General features: G+C 33.7%; 1 protein-coding gene across 2 annotated transcripts in view; it reads left to right on the top strand.

Annotated features, from left to right (window-relative positions):
• The window catches only part of KCNT2 (potassium sodium-activated channel subfamily T member 2), a 537,465-nt gene that overhangs the window by 446,638 nt on the left and 68,450 nt on the right, over positions 1 to 22,377 (top strand). For both annotated transcript variants that reach the window (XM_074222275.1, XM_074222274.1), the window contains exon 21: positions 8,896 to 9,007. In XM_074222275.1, coding sequence (XP_074078376.1) covers positions 8,896 to 9,007 — 112 coding nt within the window. The remainder of the gene's footprint in view (positions 1 to 8,895; positions 9,008 to 22,377) is intronic.

The following is a 22,377-nucleotide window of genomic DNA, read 5'->3' as shown; positions in this document are numbered from 1 at the left end:
TCAACAAATTCTCTTGCTTTAATATAAATATATATATATATTATATAATATAACATGATATAATATAATATATGATATAATATGATATCATATAATATAAATACAATAGTAGTTTCTACCAATCATTTTTTGCAAGATTTTGAATTTTCCACTTTATAAACTATTCATTTTGTTTATTAGTTCAATAGTTTTCTTGCTTTCAATTTTATCAATTTCTCTGTTTTTTAAGAATTTCTAATTTGGTATTTAATCGAGAGTTTCAGTTTGTTTTTTCTCTAAAATTTTTAGTTGCATGCTCAGTTCATTGATTTCCTTTTTCTCTATTGTCTTCAAAAGCATTTAGAGAATAGCATTCATTTAGAGATATAATATGTCCCCTGATGACTGCTTTGGCTGTATCTCAGAAATTTTGATATGTTGTCTTATTAATGCCATTGTCTTGGATGAAACCCTTAATTCTTTCCATAATTTGTTGCTTAATCCATTCATTCTTTAAAAGTAGATTGTTTAGTTGCCAATTGGCTTTAGGTTTATCTCTCCATGGCCCATCATTGCCAGTGATTTTTATTGCATCATGATAAGAAATGGTTGCGTTCAATATTTCTGCCTTTCTGCATTTGATTATGCTGTTTTTATGACCTAGTGCATGGTCAAGTTTTATGTAGGTGCCTTGTACTGCAGAAAAAAAAATAATGGCATATTCCTTTCTATCCCCATTGAATTTTCTGCAATGAACTATCTTTTTTTCTAACATTCTATTTACTCCCTTAACTTCCTTCTTGTTTATTTTGTGGTTAAATTTATCTAATTCTGAGAGAGAGAGAGAGAGAGAGAGAGAGAGAGAGAGAGATTGAGGTTGTTGAGGTTGCCCACCAGGAGAATTTTGCTATGTCTTCTTGTAACTCATTTTAATTTCTCCTCTAAGAATTTGGATATTATAACACTTGGTGTATACATATTTAGTATTGAAATTGCTTCGTTTATGGTATCTTTTAGGAGGATATATAAATATGATCTATTTTTGCAGCTACTTTGTCAGAGATAAGGATTGCTACCATTGCCTTTTTTACTTCTGCTGAAACATAATATATTCTGCTCTATACTTTTACCTTTACCCTGTGTGTATCTGCTTTAAATGCATTTCTTGTAAGCAGCTTATTGTAGGATTCTGTTTTATAATCCACTCTGCTATCTGCTTTTGTTTTATGGAAGAGTTCAGTCCATTAGCATTCAAAGTTAAAATTACTCTTTATTGCCATGCTATCTTTCTTCCATTTTGTATTTTCCCCCTTTTTTCCACCTTATCCCTATTCCCCAGGATTTTGCTTCTGAATCAACTCCTTCAATGTGTTTGCCCCCTTCTATTCAACTCCCTCCCTTTACTTTCCTCTTTCCCCTTGCAGCTTCTTTGCCTTCCTTCTCTCAGTACCCCCTTCCCTCCTCCTCCTCCCCCTTTCCCCTCTTTGAATCAAATCTGATGAAAGTGAGATGCAGTCGGTTCCCACCTCTTCCTTTTTCCCTTCTATAGCAATAGCTCTTTCGCACCTCTTCATGAGATTTAATTTTCCCCATTCAATCTCTTCCTTCCTCCTTCCTATCTCTTTACTTTCCCCCCCTTTTTTTAAAATTTTTCAAGGCAATGGGGTTACGTGGCCTGCCCAAGGCCACACAGTTAGGTAATTATTAAGTCTCTGAAGCTGGCTTTGAACTCAGGTACTCCTGACTCCAAGGTCAGTGCTCTATCCACTGCACCACCGAGCCACCTCCACACCCTTTTTAAGGAGATATTATTTTTAACTCATTCCATTAGAGTCACTGACAAGTCATGAGTGTCCATTACTTCTGGCTAAGTATATTTCCTCTAATTGAGTTACAATTCTTGAGAGTCATGAGAATCTTTCTCCCAGGTGGGGATATAGCCAGCTTCAACTTATTGAACAAGAGTTTTTTTTCTTTTCCCCTTTTTACCTTTTTCTGCATCTCTTGAGTCTCCTGTTTGAAGACCAAATTTTCTGTTTACCTCTGGTCTTTCCATCAGGAAAAGTTGAAAGTTTCTTATTTTGCTAAATGTTCATTTTCCCCTGGAAGAAAAGGTTCACTTTTGCTGTATAGTGAATTCTTGGCTTTATTCCAAGCTCCCTTCTTCTCCAGAATATCATATCCCAGGCCCTTTGTTTACTTAATGTTTAGTTCTTTGTAATCCTGACTGTGGCTCCTTGGTATTAGAATTGTTTCTTTCTGGCAGCTTGCAGGATTTTCTCCTTTATCTGATAATTCTGGAGTTTGGTCACAATATTTCTTGGTGTTTTCATTTTTGGGATCCCTTTCAGGAGGGGATATATATATATATTCTTTCAATGACCATTTTTACCTTCTGGTTCCAGGATATTAGGGCAGTTCTCCTTCGTCCTGAAGTATGGTGCCCAGGCTTTTTTTCTCTTCCCATGATTTTTAAATTATCTCTCCTGGATCTATTTTCCATCTCTGTTGTTTTACAGACATGGTATTTTACATTTTCTTTTCTTATTTTTATGATTTTGTTGAACAGATTCTTGGTGTCTCATAAAGTGATTGGTTTCTACAGATTCCAAACTTTTTTTAGAGAAGTTTTCTTCATTTACTTTTTGTATCTTCTTTTCCAATTGATCAGTTCTATTTTTGAAGGAATTTTCTAGTTGGCCAATTGTGTTTTGAGGAGAATTATTTTTTTTTGCATTAATCCAATAGTATTTTCAAGGAAATTGTTTTCTTGTTGCAAGATGTTAATTTTCTCTTGCATTGCTTTTCCCAATTTTTCTATTTGATTAAATGTTATGATCTCTTCTAAGAAGTCTTTCTGGGCTGGAGAATAATTGATATTCTCCTCTGATGCTTTAGTCCTCTTTGAGTTAGGATCCTTTCCTTTAAGGTAACATTCAATGGATTCCCCATTACACTAGCCTTTCTTCATTTTGGGTTCTTTCCCTTTGGACTTGTTCTGGTGGTGGTTTACAGACCTTCTGTGCAACGATCCTTAGGGGTTTTGCCCACTTCAGGTGTTACTCAATGGGTTGGCCAGATGCTTTCTTTGGATTGTCTTTGATGTTTATTAGGGGCCCACTCCCTAGGCCTAAGAGAGTGGGGTTGATGGTGGCAGGATCTCAGCTGTCCTTGAACATTGTGGGCTGAGCCCTTGGGCAAGATAGTTAATCTACTTAATCAGCAATCAGCACTGGAGGAAATCTGCCCATCCCTGAGCCTCACCATGATGTAAACACCAGGGGGGAGACTGTTTGTTCAGCAGAAAGTGTTGTTCTCTCGCCCACCACTCACACAGCAAAATCCTTCTGTTGTTGTTTTCAGATCAGTCCCCCAGCCTTACCTCTCTGCCCTATTCTGGCTCTCTGCTCTCTGTCCCTAGCTCAGCCATGTTCTACTGAAACGGACTATTAGTAGAGGTTCTTCTCTGGATTCGGTGGTTCCAAAATCTCTTAAGGGGTTTGGTTCATGTTAGTTCTGAGGGAAAGCCAGGAAAGCTTAAAAGAGTGCTTGGGTCTTCTTCATCATCTTGACTGGATGCACCAGCAAATGCTTTTTCAAAAAACAAAACCAGCATACTTGATAGCTGAAGGAGGAAGTAGAAAATGGAACAAAAAACTACCTCTGGAAATCCATTACTGATAATGTTGTTAGGTCATTTTCATTTATATCTGGCTCTACATGATCCTTTTCAGGGATTTCTTGGGGACGATAATGGAATGGCTTGACATTTCCCTCTGTAACTCATTTTAAAGGTAAAGTAACTGAACAAAATGAGGCTAATTGACTTGTCCTTGGTCACTTAATTCAGTAAGTTTCTGAAGCCAGATTTGAACTCAAGAAGATTCTTCCTGACCTCAGGTCAGATATTCTATCCACTACCTTCTTCATTCCTGACAATTATTCAGACAAATAATGTTTATGACTGACACAAAGAATTAGCTTAAATATGTTTTGATTATTTCATTCAGTGAAAGGAAAAATTACAATTCTGGTGATTTATTTACCTTCAAATTCTAGCCTCTCTCCAAACATGCCTCCTTTTTCTTCCTTTACTAGAGTCTACCAGAAATAGCAAAAGAAAAGAAAATGAGGTGGGTGGATGGGTTGTGGAAGTTAACAAAGCCAACCAAACTATTCAAATGTCTGACATTATTCAATAGTCTACTTCAATGGAATATAACCTATTCAATGAGCCAGAGACATATGTATTCTTTTGGGGCCGAGATGGTTCAAAATAAGTTGATCTGTGGTTACTATTTCTATTTCCTTTGCTATATTATTGTTATGGGTCCATTCCTCTTCATTAATTATATTCATTGTTTCTTACAACATATTAATGTTTTATTTCTTCATAAACAAGAATTTATTTAGCAATTTCCTAATCAATGTGCATCTCCTTTTTTCAGTTCATTTTCTGCACTACTATACTTATTTAGGTGTGTACAAGTCATTTCTTGGGCATGTTACCTAGCAGTGGAATCTCTGGTCAAAGGGTAAAGACATTTTAGCCAATGTCTTTAAATAATTTCAAGTTTCTTTGTAGGATGGTTAGAGCAATTTCTGACTTTGCTAATAGAAATTTAAGATGCTTGTCTTTGCACAATCCCTTCTACATTAACTGTACTCATCTTTAGATATTTTTCATAATTGTTTGGTATGAGGTAAGACCTAAATTTTATTTTAATTTTTTTTTCCTTGTTAATGTTTTGGAGTGTTCCTTCCTATGCTTGTTATTAATTAGCAATCAGTTTTGGTGTAATTAGTTGTTCATATTTATCTCTCAGAATTCTTTTTTGTCTCATATATTTATAGTTTGATATATGTACATTTATATCTTGTACATTGTATTAATGCCAGAAATATTTAATACAGATATTCATCTCAGACTGATGTTTCCTTCCTTAATATAACTACATTACTTTTTGATCATGGAAAGGCTTTCATAGTCTTATAATTGAAATTATCTATTCTATATTTTGTAATTTTCTCTATCCCTTGTTTGCCTGAGAATTTACCCTGTAATTATTATAATTTTGGAAGATATGTAATCCACCTTTCTTTGAATGTTTTTACAGGTATGATTATTAATGTTCAGATTATATATTCATTTAGAGTCTATTGTAGTTAATGGTAAAAGAGCAATTTGTTTTTTCAGTAATGCTTTGTAAATTCTGGTTTATTTGGGTTCCTGACATCTTATGGCACTGACTTCATGATTGTTAAAATTGCATGCAAATTTACATTACAAGTAATGTATACTTTTTTATACAAAGATTTGTTAATCAGATTGTGCAAAAATAATAAAAAGTCCCTCATTTTCCTATTCTCTAAACTTTAAATGACTTTTCTAAGCTCAGAGTTACATTATATATCTTCTGAGTAGCAAGTCTACAAGTATTCTGATAATACTACTCAGACCATATTTTTTATACTTCTCTTCTATTCTACTTCTGGTAAAATTACTGTCCTGTGTGCACTCTCATATTTCTCTATGATCAGTTCAGACTGCATTGACTTATTCTGTCATGTAATTTACCAAAACAACTATCTACCCACCTTTCTATCATTCTGTCTATCATCTGACTCTTCATCTCTCTATAGCATATCTATAATTTTATGTATGTCTATATTTATAATTTATGAATATATATATATATACTGATATTTATCTTATTCTCTTTTGTTAAAGAAAGTTTTATCTATTTGACTCGTTGTTTCCCCAAATAAAACTATCAGGTTCTGATAGTTGTGGAGACTAAAACTGTCCAATTCTACAATAGAAGAAACTGAGGCAGAGCTCCAAGTCTATAGTATTTCATTAAAATGCCTATGATCCCCTCTAATTAAGTGGACTTCATAGCTTCCTTATGATCTGAGATGCTCTCCTTCTCTAGGGTCTTAGTTTTGTAATACTTGTTACCCAGACACATGAAGGGGCAAAGTATAATGTAGTCTTATAGCATGACAGACATTGATTTTGACTCTCCAGGAGGGCCAGAAATGATTCATTCGCATAGCTGGTCACAGGATTTGCAAGAGAGGTATCATCTTCTCTAATTCAGCATTAAAATAGGCCCTTCCTCATGATGAGGAAAGACAGTGGTCTGGAGTCACATAAATAAGTTGAGAAGCTTTTCATTTCATATATAATGTCAAGATATTTCACCCACACTGAATTTGGTTACATAGTCATCATTCAAAAATTTGGAGATCATCTAGCCAGCATTCATGTGGTTAGGCAAGTGAACTTTAATAGGATGGTGAACTGTGAATTTATAGCTTAAAAAAACTAGTGGATGTATTTCTTATAACTTAAAGTTTGTGACTTATTATAAGAAATAATCTCATGTAATTATCCCTAAATGTAATATATATAAAATATGCATTATTATTTGTAATTCCTATACTAATTGTTTAGGGCAGCTAGATAGCACAGTGGGTAGAGTGCCAGCCCTGAAGTCAGGAGGACTAGAATTTGAATTTGGCCTCAGACATTTACTAGCTGTGTGACCTTGGGCAAGTCACTTGCCTGGCATCCGGGACCATCTCCAGTCATCCTGATTCATATCTGGCCACTGGACCTAGATGGCTTTGGTGAAGAAAATGAGACTGATGAGTTAGCACATCACCCTGTCACTCAAATCCAGTTCATGTACTTGAACTGACATAACCTCCCTGATGTCCTGGTCTTTGAGAATGAAGGAAAAACATCACCTTCACTAATTAGTTAACAAGATTGACTAAATGTATTAACAGATAAGTATATCACTAATAATGACATTCACAATAAACTAATTAATGTTGACTGTAATAAAAAAGGAACTCAATAAATCATTCCTTTCATAGCAGAGGTAATTACTTTTATTAATACAATCCTTTCAAACTATTTTTTTCTATCTTCATCATCCCCTTTCATGTTAATAAATGAAATCAAAGATCATGAAAAACAACAAAAAAGCATAAAACCTTCCCTACTGTAACAATGGAATGGAAATATAAACTAGCTTTAGGTAATTATGATATAGTATAGAAACAGTAGCATGGTATGATAGAAAGAGTACTACACTGAACTAACTATCTGAACTATGCTTCTCTCATCTCTTAAATAGGTATACTAATGACTTACATTATATACCTCAGTTATAAACTATTATGAATAAAGTGTTTTTTACTTAAAACATGCTTTCATTATGAGTTGCACATCATAGTTGCATAATCTACTGAATCCAAAGAATTCAATCACATAGGTTCACAATTCTTTTCTTTGTGTATTTGTTATTGATGGATATCCTGAAAGAAGTTTGCAAGTTTATAATGGCTTTATGAAGCATGGGGTACTCTGTTGTTCTTCTATTGATACCAATAGTCTTGAATCATAAGGATGTGAGGTCTTTTGTTGGGAGGTGGGGGAGTCTGAAGTTCACAGGATTCACAAATCAAGATTCCTGGTAAAGTGAAGTGACTTTCCCTTTGTTAGGGTTGTCAGTTAAATGCAATTTCTAGACAAAAGATTATTCTGTGTGACTAGACTTAAAGTTCACCCAGTCCAGATTATATGTATTCCATAAAGTTAGTACTGGTGTCTAAGTATCAAAGATATTCTCAAGTTAAGAAAATTCACTGAGACAGGGAAAAAAACCAACAACTTTCATATATGGCAACTATAGGAGCCGAATTGCTAAGACAGTATCTATGAGGTTTCTTCTACACGTCTGAAAGACATTTTTAGTGGACAAAATCACATGTTCTATAGATACTGGCACAAAGCTTTGGAAGAGGATTCTGTTTGATACTGTCACTCCATTTTCAACTATAATAGACTTAAATAACAATAGTTGAGAATCTCTATTATGCACCTTCCAATTAAATTTGATGTCCTTCTTCTGCATGACACTTTTCTTGGTGATTGCTGAATTAGAAATGGATAATTTTTCAGGTCTGGTCCTTGCCAACTCACAAGTTTATATATGAGTTAAACAAATAAATTAGAGACCTTCTTTTGCTCAGAGCTTTAGTAGGGAACACAATATTCTAAATGTCTTTTAATCTCATTCTTCCATTGAGTGAAAAAAACTGGAATAGGAAGCATGATAGATTAATGCAAATGAATAGAATTTAAACATCCCCCCCCTTCTAGGAACTTTTTTTTAAAATATGGAGTATATTTCTAGGTAACAAACATTTCTGAACTTAGATAAATATTACATTGATTTTTTTCAAGAAATGTGCTATTTTTTAAATGGTATTGCAATTAGTAATACAAAACATTAATAAATGGCAACTATTTTATATAAGATGGTTGATTGAAGCAACAGTGCATATGAAGAAAAGACTTGGAGATTGAGATATAAAAGATTATAGATTTAGAGATAGAAAAGGTTTAGAAATCTCTGTTGCTACTTGAGTGTATTATGACAAGATATTACATATAAAATTACAAGCTACCTGGGAGAGTTATAGGACATCAAAAATCTTAGCTATGAAGCCCATTTTATGAAAATTATGTCAATCAGTATATATTCATCCTTTAAATTTCCTTTTAATACTTTTCAACATAAGAAATATTATCTAATCACCTTAAAACTTCTTAAATCAGCCTCCCAAATTTCTCTTACTTTACTAAACTATAGATTTAAAGAAAGAAGTTTAATAAAAGTCCAATTACTAAACATAGTTTCCTTATTGTACTAAAATATTGGATTATCTCTTCTTTAGATAAATGAAGAATTAGTTCTCACAATATCTATGAAAAATTTCTTAGAGAATTGCTTGTGATTATAACTGTGGAGGTTGTTTTTTTAATGCATATTCAAAATATGCTAATACTAGATTATGATCGTCTAAGTATAACTATGGTGTTTCTTTATAATTTAGGTTGTTCTCAAGTCTAAGTATTATTACAGAACTCACTCACCCAGCCAACATGAGATTTATGCAATTCCGTGCCAAAGACTGTTATTCTCTTGCTCTTTCCAAACTGGAAAAGGTAAGATTATGTATATTATTTGAAAGTTTTGGTTAGCCAATTTGCTTTGCAGTAAAATTGAAGGACTACACATTTTTCACTTTCCTCCTTCTTTTCGAAACTAAGTAATATACTATTAAAATGGAATGGTACATAGTTATAAAGAATTTGTATTTCTCTTGAACATAAACATTGTTTGAATTTTTTTGATATAGCTTCTAATTAATAGTATTGTCTTTATTTTTACACCAATGTAAGGTTTGGTATATGATTACCTGAATTCTGTTTTGTTCATAAAACACAACACATTTTCTGGTAAGATAAAGGAAGAAGGAAGATTCCTTTAACAATACAAGCAAAATATTTACAAAATTTATCTTCAAGTGATCTCAACACTCCCTATCACCTTGGTTACCTACATCATTGCCACTGTACTATGATGATTCTGGAAGAGAGAGGACAACTTTATGCTACTCTGCATCATATAAATGCAATTTATACACAAATCAAAATACATCAATCATACCATTTTACCATTTTTACTTATCTAAGAATCCTGTGGTGAGCTGCAAGTGACAAAGCAGTGAGTAGGAATCTGTCATTTATAAAATGACAGGAAGTGAATTAATTAAGGTAGTAGACTGTTTCAGATTTCCAAACTTCATTTTTTTTAACAGAGCAAGCTAATGTATTAACAAAATAAATCAAAACACTGCCTTAATTAAGCCAAAGGACCAAAAGAAAGAAAGAAAATTAAGTATTATTAAAAGACAAAGCAAAATCTGGAGCAATATTAGTGTGTCTTCTTCTGATAGGTTAGACATTACATCATTACAATTCTTATTTATAGCATTTTAATAAGGAAATGGGTTAAAAATCACCTCAGCCCCTCACCATTACTTCTTCATTGGGAAATGGTAGTGATAGTCAAGTGACAGGATTAGTCTTCAGAGGCAGGTGTAATCTGGTAGGGGCTTTAATTAAATATACTTGAATTTGAATCAAATGGGTGGTCTTGGAAGTTGCAAAGTTAGTCAACTGTGAATATTCAATTCACCATAGAATTGAGTCCTGAGTGGAGGTAATTACCAAACAAAAGATGGGTCTTCAGGCAAATTTTTTTGGATTGTAGATGAAAGTTGCAGTTATAAAGGTAAGGGGTTTGGATTTATAGAACTTGATGACGATTTAGAAAATCCATGCTATCTTGATTAAGTTTTAAAATAGAATTAAAATCAATTTTCAGTTTTACAAAACATATTCAAGCCTGAGAACCACAAATAGCTGCTACTGGTTTAACTGCTTCTAAATTCTCAGCCTTTGTCAGTGATTTGAGCCTTCTTGCTCATTTGTATCCTGAAGATTTTTGTATATTCCATATTTTTTGAGCAGGTTGAAGAGAGAAAAGGGAATGAAGAGGAAAAGGGGGCAGGAAGAATGGAGAGGAGCTAGGAGACAACAAGAAATTTTTTGTTTCTCCCTTTCATGTCAATAAGATGTGATTTTTTTCTCAGTTTCCCTAATATTAAAGTCTGTATTGTTTCAAGGTTTCCTTCTTTAAAATGTTTTAAACATTTTACAATTCCATAATTATGTCTTCTAGATACATAGCACAATGGTTTAGTGGTCATGGGCAGAGTAATGGGATTTACTAGAAGATTAACTTTACCTCACATTGCAGTCATACTCTGGGAGAAAATATAGGCGGCTAAATTTTGGGGCACAATATGAAAAATTCATATAAAAGACTAATTCTTACCTAGAAGAAATTTTAGGGATAAAAAAGTTTAAGTATTGCTATATTATATGTAGCATAACAGAAGCTAAGGGAAAGAAAGACTAAATACAGAAAACCACTGACCCTAAGCAACCCAAGCAAAGATGAGAATGAATTGTAAAGAAAGGTTACCCTGGGGGATAATATCCTGCCAAAGCAGGTTTCTTTCTAAAGGAAGAAAAGTAGTCAGGGGATAAGTGGTAAGGAAAGGCATAGGGACATGAGAATTTAAGGGCACAGGAGTGTGAGGTTATTTGGGGGGGGGATGATGCTCCCCAAGAATGAACTAGCTTCCCAAAAGAAGATAAGCAATCTGGGATAAGTGGTGGAAGAGTTCTTTGGGGGAATCATACTGGGCCAGAGTGAGCTGCCTTCCAAAGGAAGCAGAACAACACTATTGAGGAGGGAGTGAGCTTTTAAAGGGTCAGGAAGATGAGGTAATTTAGGTAAATGTTGAAGGGGGCAGTAACTTAGAGAGATGAGGTAATTAGGAATATGTAGATGAAGTGATAGGTCAAAGGCTATCCTTTCCTGCTAAGGCAGGAATTCTTTTTGTTGCTGGAAACTTGTTTTATGCTTGGGGAGAATTTATGAAAATCCTTACCTGGGAGGGATAAGGTACTTTCTTTGACCCCATCACATTGGACAATGGGATGTGGGGAGACTTTAATGCAAGCTACTTTATCAGAACAGAGGAAATAGACTAATTATAAAACATTTTCTTGTGTAATATTTTCTTTATTTCAAACACTAGTGGAATAACAAAAATATTTACCTTTGAATGGAGATTTATTAGTTGGGTAAATTTTATAATTGATTCTCTAGCATAATATTTGGTCATTGCATTGATCATAATTTTTATGATTCTCAAATGTTTGTTTTTTGAAATGTTGTTGTTACATGTATTACTATTTTAGTTTTGCTTATTTTTTCAGTTTCAGTTTCAATAATTTTTTTGACCGTGGAGATACTTTCCAGTGATGCTTTGTTAATTCATTTGAATCTTGCCAGTCATATTTAAAAATTTTAAACACATAGTACAATAATTTGATCAACAGAATGAGAATCAAATCTAAATCTGCTATTGAACTGAAGTGACAGAATTTGGTTTTGAAATCCACTTCAAACACTGAATTCCCTGTGTAATCCTGGGCACTTATGAAATTTTATTGATTTAATTAACAGACTAGGCAAATAATTGCAATCAACAGACATATTTCCTCTTCTTAATTTTATTTCATCGTCTTTAGTAAGCATTTATTTTTCTCTGTTATTATGCGACCTACCTATAATGAACAATTAATTTAAAAAAGAAAAAGCAAACGCTTGTAAAAAATATTCATAGCCAGGAAAAGCAATCCCATGTTGTCCATGTTCAAAAATATGTCTCCTTCTACATTCTAAATCTATTACCTCTCTGGCAGGAATTAGATGTGTTTGTCTTTGGTCCTCTGGATTCATAGTTTATCATTACATTGATCATTACATTACATTGATCAGAGTTCTAAAGTATTTTGAAATATTTTTCTCTACAATGTTGTTGTCTTGTCTTTGTATAAATTGCCCTGTGAACTTTTCCCATTTCACACTATACTAATTCATGGAGTTCTTTTTTTTTTTAAGGTTTTTGCAAGGCAAAAGCAGTTAAGTGGCTTGCTCAAGGTCACACGGCTAGGTAATTATTAAGTGTCTGAGGGCAGATTTGAACTCAGGTGCTCCTGACTCCAGGGCCAGTGCTCTATCCACTGTGCCCCCCTAACCACCCCTAATTCATGGAGTTCTTATCAATTTCCTTTGAAAATATTTATTTTGTCATTTCTTAAGGACAAGAATATTCCATCATATTCAAATAACAGAATTTTCATTCACTCCTCAAGAGGAGCACAACCCTTTAATTTCCAAGTTTTAGCTACAATGAAAAGAATTAGCCTAAATATTTCTGTATATAGTTACTTTTCCGCTTTGATCTAATTTGGATCACTGATGATGGGTACTTTGAACATGTAAAGTTATGCACATTAAGAAAACACAGTAATATGACCCTTTGTGCCAATTAGTTGACTAACAAATCATTGTATATAAGATAATAGATCGTAAAATTCTTCTAATTCTATTCAATGAGAACAGATTTATCAGATTAACTGGAATTAATAATTTTATTTTGAATTTAGCCAAAAAGACAACCATTGCACTGTGAATTATCTCTAATCACTCTTTGAGAATCTCAAAATTATATACATGCTATTAGATAAAAGGCACAGTGTAGGGGTGGCTAGGTGGCACAGTGGATAGAGCACTGGCCTTAGAGTCAGGAGTACCTGAGTTCAAATCCAGCCTCAGACACTTAATAATTACCTAGCCATGTGGCCTTGGGCAAGCCACTTAACCCCATTGCCTTGAAAAAAAAATCTAAAAAAAGAGGCACATTGTGAACATGTGTGTAACAATTACCAAACTTGTTTTAGTGTTCAGGGAATTCCAGAAAAAAGAAATTCATGAATTACTAGAGAACCCCATCTGGTATTAAAGTTGAATTTTCTCATTTCTTCTGTATTACAAGATGGAAATTGACATTATAAAAGGAAAAACCTTAGCTTAAGAGGAACCTAGATAATAAAAATGCTTTTCCTTATACAAAAGGACAAGACTTTATGAATTTATTATCTTCTTTTTCCTGGAACTCTTTCCTCAGACCCTTTGTGATTTCGATGATCACACTAAAAGAAAAATCAAATCAAATCAAATCAAATAAGTTGCAGTATAAAAGAAAAAATGTTAAACATCATGAAATTATTTTTAAAAATGATGATTTCTTATTAGCAGTAACTTTAGATGGCATGTGCATGTGTGTGTGTGTTTGTGTGTTTTGTGTTTGTGTCTGTGTGTCTGTGTGTGCACACCTTTCCTCTGGTTGATTTAAGAAACTTTGAAAAAACTTCTAATATACTTTTTTGATTTTCATGATTATGTTAATGAGCTTCTTTAGTTAAGTTCTCTTCTTCCAACATGCATTACTCAATATTACAATTTGGGAGCTTGAGGTGGTTAGTTGAGTCATTGAATAGAGAACTGGAGCTAGAGTCAGGAATATTGAAGTTCAAATATGATCTCAGAAAATTCCTACCTACATGACTCTGGGCCAAGCTTTCCCCTCATCTTGCCTTAGTTGTGAAAAGGGAGAATATTAAGAGCACTTACCTCATAGAGTTGTTGTGAGAAATAAGAGACAATATTTGCTAAGCATTTAGTACGATAGTGCCCAGCACTTATTAGGTATTAGAAAATATTCATAAAAGAATTCTATCCTTGAGTTCTTTTCCACCTTATAAGAAGCAAAATATTGGCTATTTCCTCAAAGGAGGGAATCGGGGGGTATGTCAATGGTCAATGGTGGGAGCTATTTTGAATAGGGACTAAAGGGACTAAAATTTAGCGGCTTGCAGGATTTTTCCTCCAGAGTTTACTCACAATTTACAGCCATATTGGTGAATCCTACCAAAACACTTTTTTCGGCCCAAATTTTTTTTAACTCTTTTTTTTGGGGGGAGGGAGGGAGAGTCTGCTTACCAATAGAAAAAGGGAAGCCAGAAAATGAATGATAGTATAATAATAAAAAAGCAAATGCATAACTTTAGTCAAAAAGATGCAGAGTCTGTATATGAGAAGATAATTCGATAGAGTGGATACTTAATAATACACAAAGAAAAAAATAGCAATATCAGAGAGAATACAGAGTTTTCTTCCTGAAAAGATATCTTTAATATATGTGCCCATTCATGTCATTAAGTTTTTATAGAGATTAAAAATTAGGCATATGGTCCAATAGTTGAAGATACCATCTCTTTCACTTATTTTTTTAAAGTGATTATTTTAAATATTTAGTTTCCCCCCCTCTTTGAGATGACTTATTAATGTAGGAGGGAATGGGGGTTGCCAATGAAGAGTGAGAGGCCTTGAAAAGTGAATGAATTCATATATATGTCCCTGAGATTTTATAACGGCTCAAGATTTATTGTAGAAGGCTATAAAGTGTATAGATTAAGAACTTTTCTCCTCTTAGAACTGTAGCTGGCATTTTGAGGACATAATTGAATAACAAAAGACTAGGCAAGGTTTGTTTTGGGAGATAGGCAGATAGATAGATAGATAGATAGATAGATAGATAGATAGATAGATAGAAAGATAGATGAGAGAGAGAGAGAGAGAGAGAGAGAGAGAGAGAGAGAGAGAGAGTAGCTGGGTCAGGGAGAGTGACAGCCATGGGGACAGTCAGTTTAGGCCAAGTTTTTATATTCTTTCCCATTCTCTGGGTACTGGGGGCAAAGAGGAAATCCTTCCCCCTTATGTTACTGAAATCAAGTAAAAGGTTGGAAGCTGGTGGTTAGGAATGAGGAGATGGTAAAATTTTTACATTTAATAATGGAACAATATAAGTTAATTTATATCTCAGGAGCAGATAACATTTTACATTTTTTAAAAAAGTCTTATAAAGAATTACAAAATTTGTTTATAATTACAAATTTCTATATTCATAATTCACTACATCATTATAAAGTAGACTCTTAAGATCCCTAAAATTGTATTGTCTTCAGAACAGACTTCACTTTATAATAAACTAGCTTAATTTCTTTTCCTTTTATTTTCTTTACTGTTTTTTCTAGTATTTAATATTAATAGGAATTGTGATTAGATGTATTGCAAATTTAGTGACACTATACTTATCAAGATAGAAAAAGTTTGTTGCAGAAATCTTCATGATTCTTTCAGTCTTTTAGTCTGTTATCTTTTCAGTTTTATCCTTACATGTTCTCTTGAAAATCTGGCTCTATTACTTGCTTTTCTTTAATATTTTTAAATTTACTTTTCTGCTCCAATTTCTCACTGGTTTAGTAGTAAATATTTCTCACAATCTTCTCCCACCCTCTGATAATTTGTTTGAGTGCTTATTTTTATTATCAATTGGTTTTGCTCCTAGCTACAGTATCTCAAAACTTTACATGTCAAGAAAAGCAAATGTTTTCTTTACAAAAGAACTTACAAAGCTTTGTTTTGTTTTCTTGTGTGTGTGTGTGTTGTGATTGTAATTGACAAAATCACATGAAATGTGATTAAGAAGAGTTCATTGCTTAAGTCTACCTGTAAGCTTAAAAGATAGTGTACTAGCCTACATTGGATAGCAAGTCAGACATCCTTTAAAGATAGCTTAGTGGCATAAAGATGCATGATCAGAGCATCTTTCAAGGGTATTATATTTCCCTGAGTCAAGAATAGAACAATGATTAGAAAAGCAACAACAAATGAATTTCTAAATTTAATTCATCATACTTCAGCTGAATTTCTGAACTAAGTTCACAAAGAACCATGATTTGAGCAGTTATAGAATAATATCATTTAGCTGTATACAGAATCAATAAAATATGGAATCACTTTAATCTTCTCAATACCTTCTTCATCCATTTTATTCTATATAAAATTTTAGATTGAATTATTCTGAGTAATTGTGAGTCCTGTAGCATTATATATCTTGAATTCATAAACATTGATCTAAGCATTAGGGATGCAAGAAAAGAAATGAAATAGTCTATACCTTTAAAGAGTTAATATTCTCTTAAAGGATACAACATGTGTATGAAAAAGAACTATCAGAAAAAAATCTTGTGAACTATTAATATGGAAGAAGCTTTAGGTCCAAAAAGTGGGACCAGGAATGAACCTGAGTCCTATCACAGTTTACACATTATCAATGCCTTTATTACTTGAGAAGAAATTTGAAAGCTAGAGCATCACTGTTCTGACTTGTTCAAAGAGGAGTTGGAAAGAGTGAGGCTTTTAAATTTTTTAAACAAAAGAAGGAAAAAAGTTTGAAATTTGGGCAGATCCTAATCAGGAAGTCCCATTTCCAAGAGGATGGGGGATGCAGGAAACAAGAGGAATGAAGAATTCTAGGCATCAGAGTCATGACCCTTTTATAAGCAGTTCACAATTCAAGACTTGAGCACAAAAAACAAGATTAGAGAATGTCTCCTAAAATCAAAGAGGAGTCTCTGAATAAAGGATTTCTTGTGTAGATCTATAATTCTACATCCCTGTGTGAGTGTGTGTGTGTGTGTGTATTCAAGAAAAACAACTAATATAGCAAAATTGATGTGCTTAATAGGGTCAAGGAGTTGTGCTCAGGGTGACACAGCAAGTGTCAAACTCCTAGAAGGGGGCTGGGAACAGGGTTTATTTAGGATACTAGGTCTGAAGGAATGACCAAGCTAATGGTGGGAGAAGTTAAGTGGAAGGAATGGCCAATCTACAAATGGGAGGGTTAAGGAATTCTCAGTTTCACAGGTAGGTTGTTTTGAATAAAAAGCAGTTATCCATAGAGAAAGCTTGGGTATCTGTGAAGAGGGGAGGTAGGATATTTCATATTTGATGTATCCTACTGTTGAAGAATTGCTACCTGGTATGAGTGGAACCATGGTTCCACACATTAGATGTATCTCCCTGGAGGAGCAAACAAAGGAATGAAGCTTACTAGTTAAGGAACTTGACTTGAATGTCACTGTCAAAATCCCCAAAGCCTGATGATGCTCCAATTCTGAGGTGCCTTGGTGATCTTAGAAAGATCTTCACTTAAAAGACCAAAGTTTCTGATTGTATCCAAGCCAACACCAGTCAACCTTTTTCTACTATAGCATGCTACCGGGTTCAGATGGTTCTGGAGGAGACAATAAGAAAAGAAGTGTCTTTGCACAACAGCCCTTCACTTTAATCCCAATCATGTGCATGTCATGACATCATTAATTTCTCTTAATCATCTTTGAGATCAAAGGACAATTTATTTTTATTATAGAATGATCAAAGGCTAAGAGTGGCTCATGTGTCTGGTCATTTTCTGGCAATTCTTGAGTCTGTGAATGGGAGAAAAGTTAGATTCAGTAAGCTGAGCTTGACCCACATACACACACACACACACACACACACACACACAAACGTGCATAGAAAGTATTGTTATGCCTCAGCTCTTTGCAATCCTAAGGACTATACTGTCCATTGGAATTTCTTGGCAATGATACTGAACTGGTTTGCTGTTTCCTTTACCAGTTGATTAAGGCAGAGGTTATCTGACTTGTTCAATGAAAATCTGAGGCTTCCTAATTTGATATCTACCACAGATAGAAATCCATTGAGTCTTCCAGTTGCCCCTAGTAAAGGCTTCAATGATTGTATAAATCAAGGATCAAACAGAATAAGTATTTTTTAAGTTAGAGAATAAAGAAGTTGGAAAGTGAAAGGGACACATTTGATTTGGTTAATTTATATTACCTTTCTTTTATAATATAAATTTAGAGAGGATTTTTCTCTAATTGACAGTATGATTTAAAAAGTCATCAAAACCAAGATGAATGTGAAGGGGCATTATTTACAAATAACCAGTGAAACTTCAGATACAAAAACAAGGGCATAGTCAGAAACATCAGAGTCAATTTTGAAGTTTTAATTCTAGCAAAGTGATAATTAGCATAAATTTTGAAAGTTCAGTTAAACTGAACAGACTCAGTGAAGCCCTTTATGTTCAATGTCCTCTGTCAAGTGTTACATATAGGAAGAAAGTATTATTATTTTTTTTCTACTCTAAAGATGAATAGAGGCAACTAGAGAGTCCATTGATCTGGAGTCAAGAGAAAACCCAATTGCAAAAGCAACCACAGTTACTCATTGTGTCACCCTAGGCATGGCAGTTACTTTTTGGTTGCCTCAGTTTCTTCATCTGTATGATCAAGATAAAAATATCACCTATCTCTGAATTTGTTCTGAGGATACAATAAGCTAATATTTGTAAAGAAATTTGCACTTAGAGTACTATATAAATGCTAGTCATTATGGTTTAAAGTCATGTCAATACTCTTACATTTCCAAATGTAATCACTTATTGGTAGATTATTTTTATTGGTGGAATTCAATGTAAATTGATTAATGGGGCATTTTTAGCAATGCCAAGTTGTAATTATAATTGAATGTGTATATAAATGTGAGCGTATATATTTACTGCCAACCTCCTTGAGTTTGGTCCTCATAAAGCAATAAACATCATGTCAACCTCCAGAGTTTTTCCTAAGGGACAATTGTTAGTCTCCAAAATTTGTTCTCAGGAAAGAGCAACCAGAATTAATTTAATGTATATTTTTATAAAAATTTTTTATCCTTGCTGATTATGCACATGAACAAGGAAGGGGACAGCTAAAAAAAAACTAGACCCCAAAATGGAGTTTTAGAAAGGAATTATTTTACTATTCCTCTATCAGAAGGCAGGATCTGAAAAGCTGCTTCTGCTTGTCCATCCAGGGAGTGGTGGTAATGTTGCTATCAGAAATTCCATCAGACATAATGCCCTTCCTTCCTACTTAGGACCTTTGTATCTTATCAGCTATACTATAGACTTTCACAAAATATGGGAATCTTCCCCCTCTAGGATGTCAGCACCACTCAGTAACCACTGATAGAATGGCTAGATTCATATTTGTTATAAAAGAGAGAAAAGAAGACAAAATTTGTACAATGATACCTTGATACTTATTGGCTTCAAAACTCTTTGATTCTCTTACTCATCACATTTTGATAGTTGAGACTTGTCACACTTACTAGAACTTGAGTCATAACACCCCCTCCCAGAAGAGATCTTTGTCACTTGTCACTTGCCTGCCACTCTGTGTCCTAATTTCAGTGAAACAAAAGTCGACCAACTGATGTCTCATTGAACAATATTTAACCCTAAATTAAGCTTGCTTGTTCATTATTTACATCTTGATTGATACAGAGTGAACAAAAATAATAATTGTTTCTATTTTATCCAAAACCCTAAGGGCCTCAATTTTCAGATTGAGTTTTTTTAACTATAAAAAAACAGACTTTCCCCCTTCATTTCTTACTTATTTGCATTAATAACTAAGAAGATCTGAGGGTCTTGTCCTCCCAGTTTAAGCAAAAGAGGCCACTCTGGGCCTTTTTGCCTTGTCTTTCTCTCTTATGTAGCATTAATCACTAAATGGACTTTGCCTCAGTCAAACTGTGACCCGAAAAAGACCTTGACTTTAAAAATCCAAGGTCTCCCAGTGCATCCTAAGCCATCTCTAGTTGTCTTGATCTGTATCTGAACACTGGACCCAGATGCCTCCAGAGGAGAAAGTGAGTCTGGTGACTTTGCACAGCACCTCCTCATTTAAATCTGATTCAATTGCATTTTATGGAATCATCTCCCTCTTTGAGAGTGAAAGACAAACAATAACCATTTTGCCAGGAACTCTTCTCAGTACAGGTAAAATGAAGTTAAATTTTATTTTATTTTATTTCTGTATTATTAATTGCTTTTTTATCCATTGTTTATTTAGTCTTAACCAGTTCTATATTATAAAAGAACCTCATTTATTAATACTAGCCTGATAAAATGTGAAAGCTCTTGGAATCTTTCACAAGTTATTTCTAATTACATTATTTCTTATGGGAAAATTCATTCTTTTTTGGGGGGATTATAAATCAATGAGGTTAAGTGACTTGCCCAAGGTCACACAACTAGGTAATCATTAAGTGTCTGAGGTCAAATTTGAACTCAGGTCCTCCTGACTCCAGGGATAGTGCTCTAATCTACCACACCACCTAGCTGCTCTGAAAAATTCATTCTGTACTCAGTTTTATCACTCATCAAGCATTCTAGAACAAATTAACAACAAAAACATCAAGTTTTTGTTGACATCAACATTTCCTTCTTTTTGGTCAAAGTAAGACCATGACATCATCTACAGACCAATATGGGGATGTGAGGGGCATAATGGAAAAGAGTAGCATAGTTGGAAGCAAAATATAACCAAAACTAAGGCTGCCAAGAGATATGGGCAGGCAGCATAGGGTTTAGAAGGGAAAGACAATGTGAGAAGAGAAAGAGAAAGATGGATGGTGCTTTGACATAATCAGAGGAGGCAGTTCACTTTGATAAGTAGACTGTATAAATAAAAGGCACAAAATGGGAAATAGTAAAGCAAAATTCAAGCCCTTTCCTCTGGAAACATCCAATAAGATCTTATCATTTGGGTGTGGATTCAGAGCAGGTATTCTCTTTCTCATGTCACTTGTAGAGATTTTCTTCTCTGCTTAAGAAAAAAACTCACAGAATTGGTCTTAACATAAATTTACTTGGATAAAAAGCAGATACAACCTTTTGTCTCATTACAAAATGAAATTTGGAACTTTTTAGATCAGAGATTTTAAATTTTTAGCTTACTCAATTGTCTTACTGATCTACATAGAAAACTCAGATACAACAGAAAATTAGAATTTAATTTTTTTATACTTAGCATTATTCATTCTCCCCATTAGGAGAATGAAATTCTACTAAGAAATTAGTAATAAAAGACATTTATAAGAATATGACCTCTAATACCAAATAAATCCATTTAAAAATTGGCAGATTAACTTTAGATATACAAAAGATTAAGGGATTGTTTATATAAACACACTGCACAATCAATTTCAAGAGAACTTATCTAAATAAGTTGCTTATAATAAAACATTCTCAACTTCTAACCCTGTTCAAATTAATAACTCCTAGTAAAAGGGAATCTTTCTTTCTTTTTTTTTTTTAGGGTTTTTTGGTTTTTTTTGGCAAGGCAAATGGGGTTAAGTGGCTTGCCTAAGGCCACACAGCTAGGTAATTATTAAGTGTTTGAGACCAGATTTGAACCCAGGTACTCCTGACTCCAGGGCTGGTGCTTTATCCACTAGCCACCTAGCCGCCCCCCAGGGAATCTTTCTTTAAGGTATTTTTAGAATAGAATATAAACTATTTTTCTTCTGAGATAACTAATTTTTCTTTTATTCCTTTCCTTAAATGGAACTCAGACAGTTATGATATTGGCTAAAGAACAGAATCATATTCTGGCTTCACAAATCTCTATACCATTTGCCTGATTATTCCCAAGGTATTGTGAGATTATAGTATCTTAACTAACATGAAAATATGTAACTACTTAGCAAATGTCAAAGCTAAACACTTATTAACTAGTTGTTTAGAATATAGCAAATTCTAGGTCAAATGGTTCAAATACTATACTTGTATCTAACTGCAATGGTTCAGGTGTAATTCAAACTATATAAGGATTTAAAATTGATTTCATACTGATCATGATTCTCATGATTATAAGAATTTGCCATCGAAGAATAGGGACATAAGGTAAAGTGTTCCTTTATTTTGATGTCAGTTCCAGGCAACGATATAGATGGTCAATTTTATATAACCATCTTAAAGTCAGCAGGTGGGATATCATAAATGCTTTGCTCAGGAAAATGAATTGGGAGAATCCTAGCTCAATTCATGCAGATTATCATTTACCCAACACTTCCCATGAGGACCCTCCATGTATGCTTATAAAAACCCCAAACAGTTGTTGCATCATGAGTCACTGACTACACAGCATTCCTTGACGATCATACCTATAGAGAGATTCATAATAATATCAGTTAACAGTGCCATAAAATCTTAAATAGCAAGTTTCAGAATTTCAGGTGAGTTCAGTTCAGAAGGTCCAAATATTCTAGATAATAATTGTTGACTATAATCTCACATTGGTAACAG

The sequence above is a fragment of the Macrotis lagotis genome, chromosome 2 (genome assembly GCF_037893015.1).
Source record: "Macrotis lagotis isolate mMagLag1 chromosome 2, bilby.v1.9.chrom.fasta, whole genome shotgun sequence".
Classification (NCBI taxonomy): Eukaryota; Metazoa; Chordata; class Mammalia; order Peramelemorphia; family Peramelidae; genus Macrotis; species Macrotis lagotis.
The sequence above is the reverse complement of the archived record's forward strand: the minus strand, read 5'-3'. Positions and strand labels throughout refer to the sequence as shown.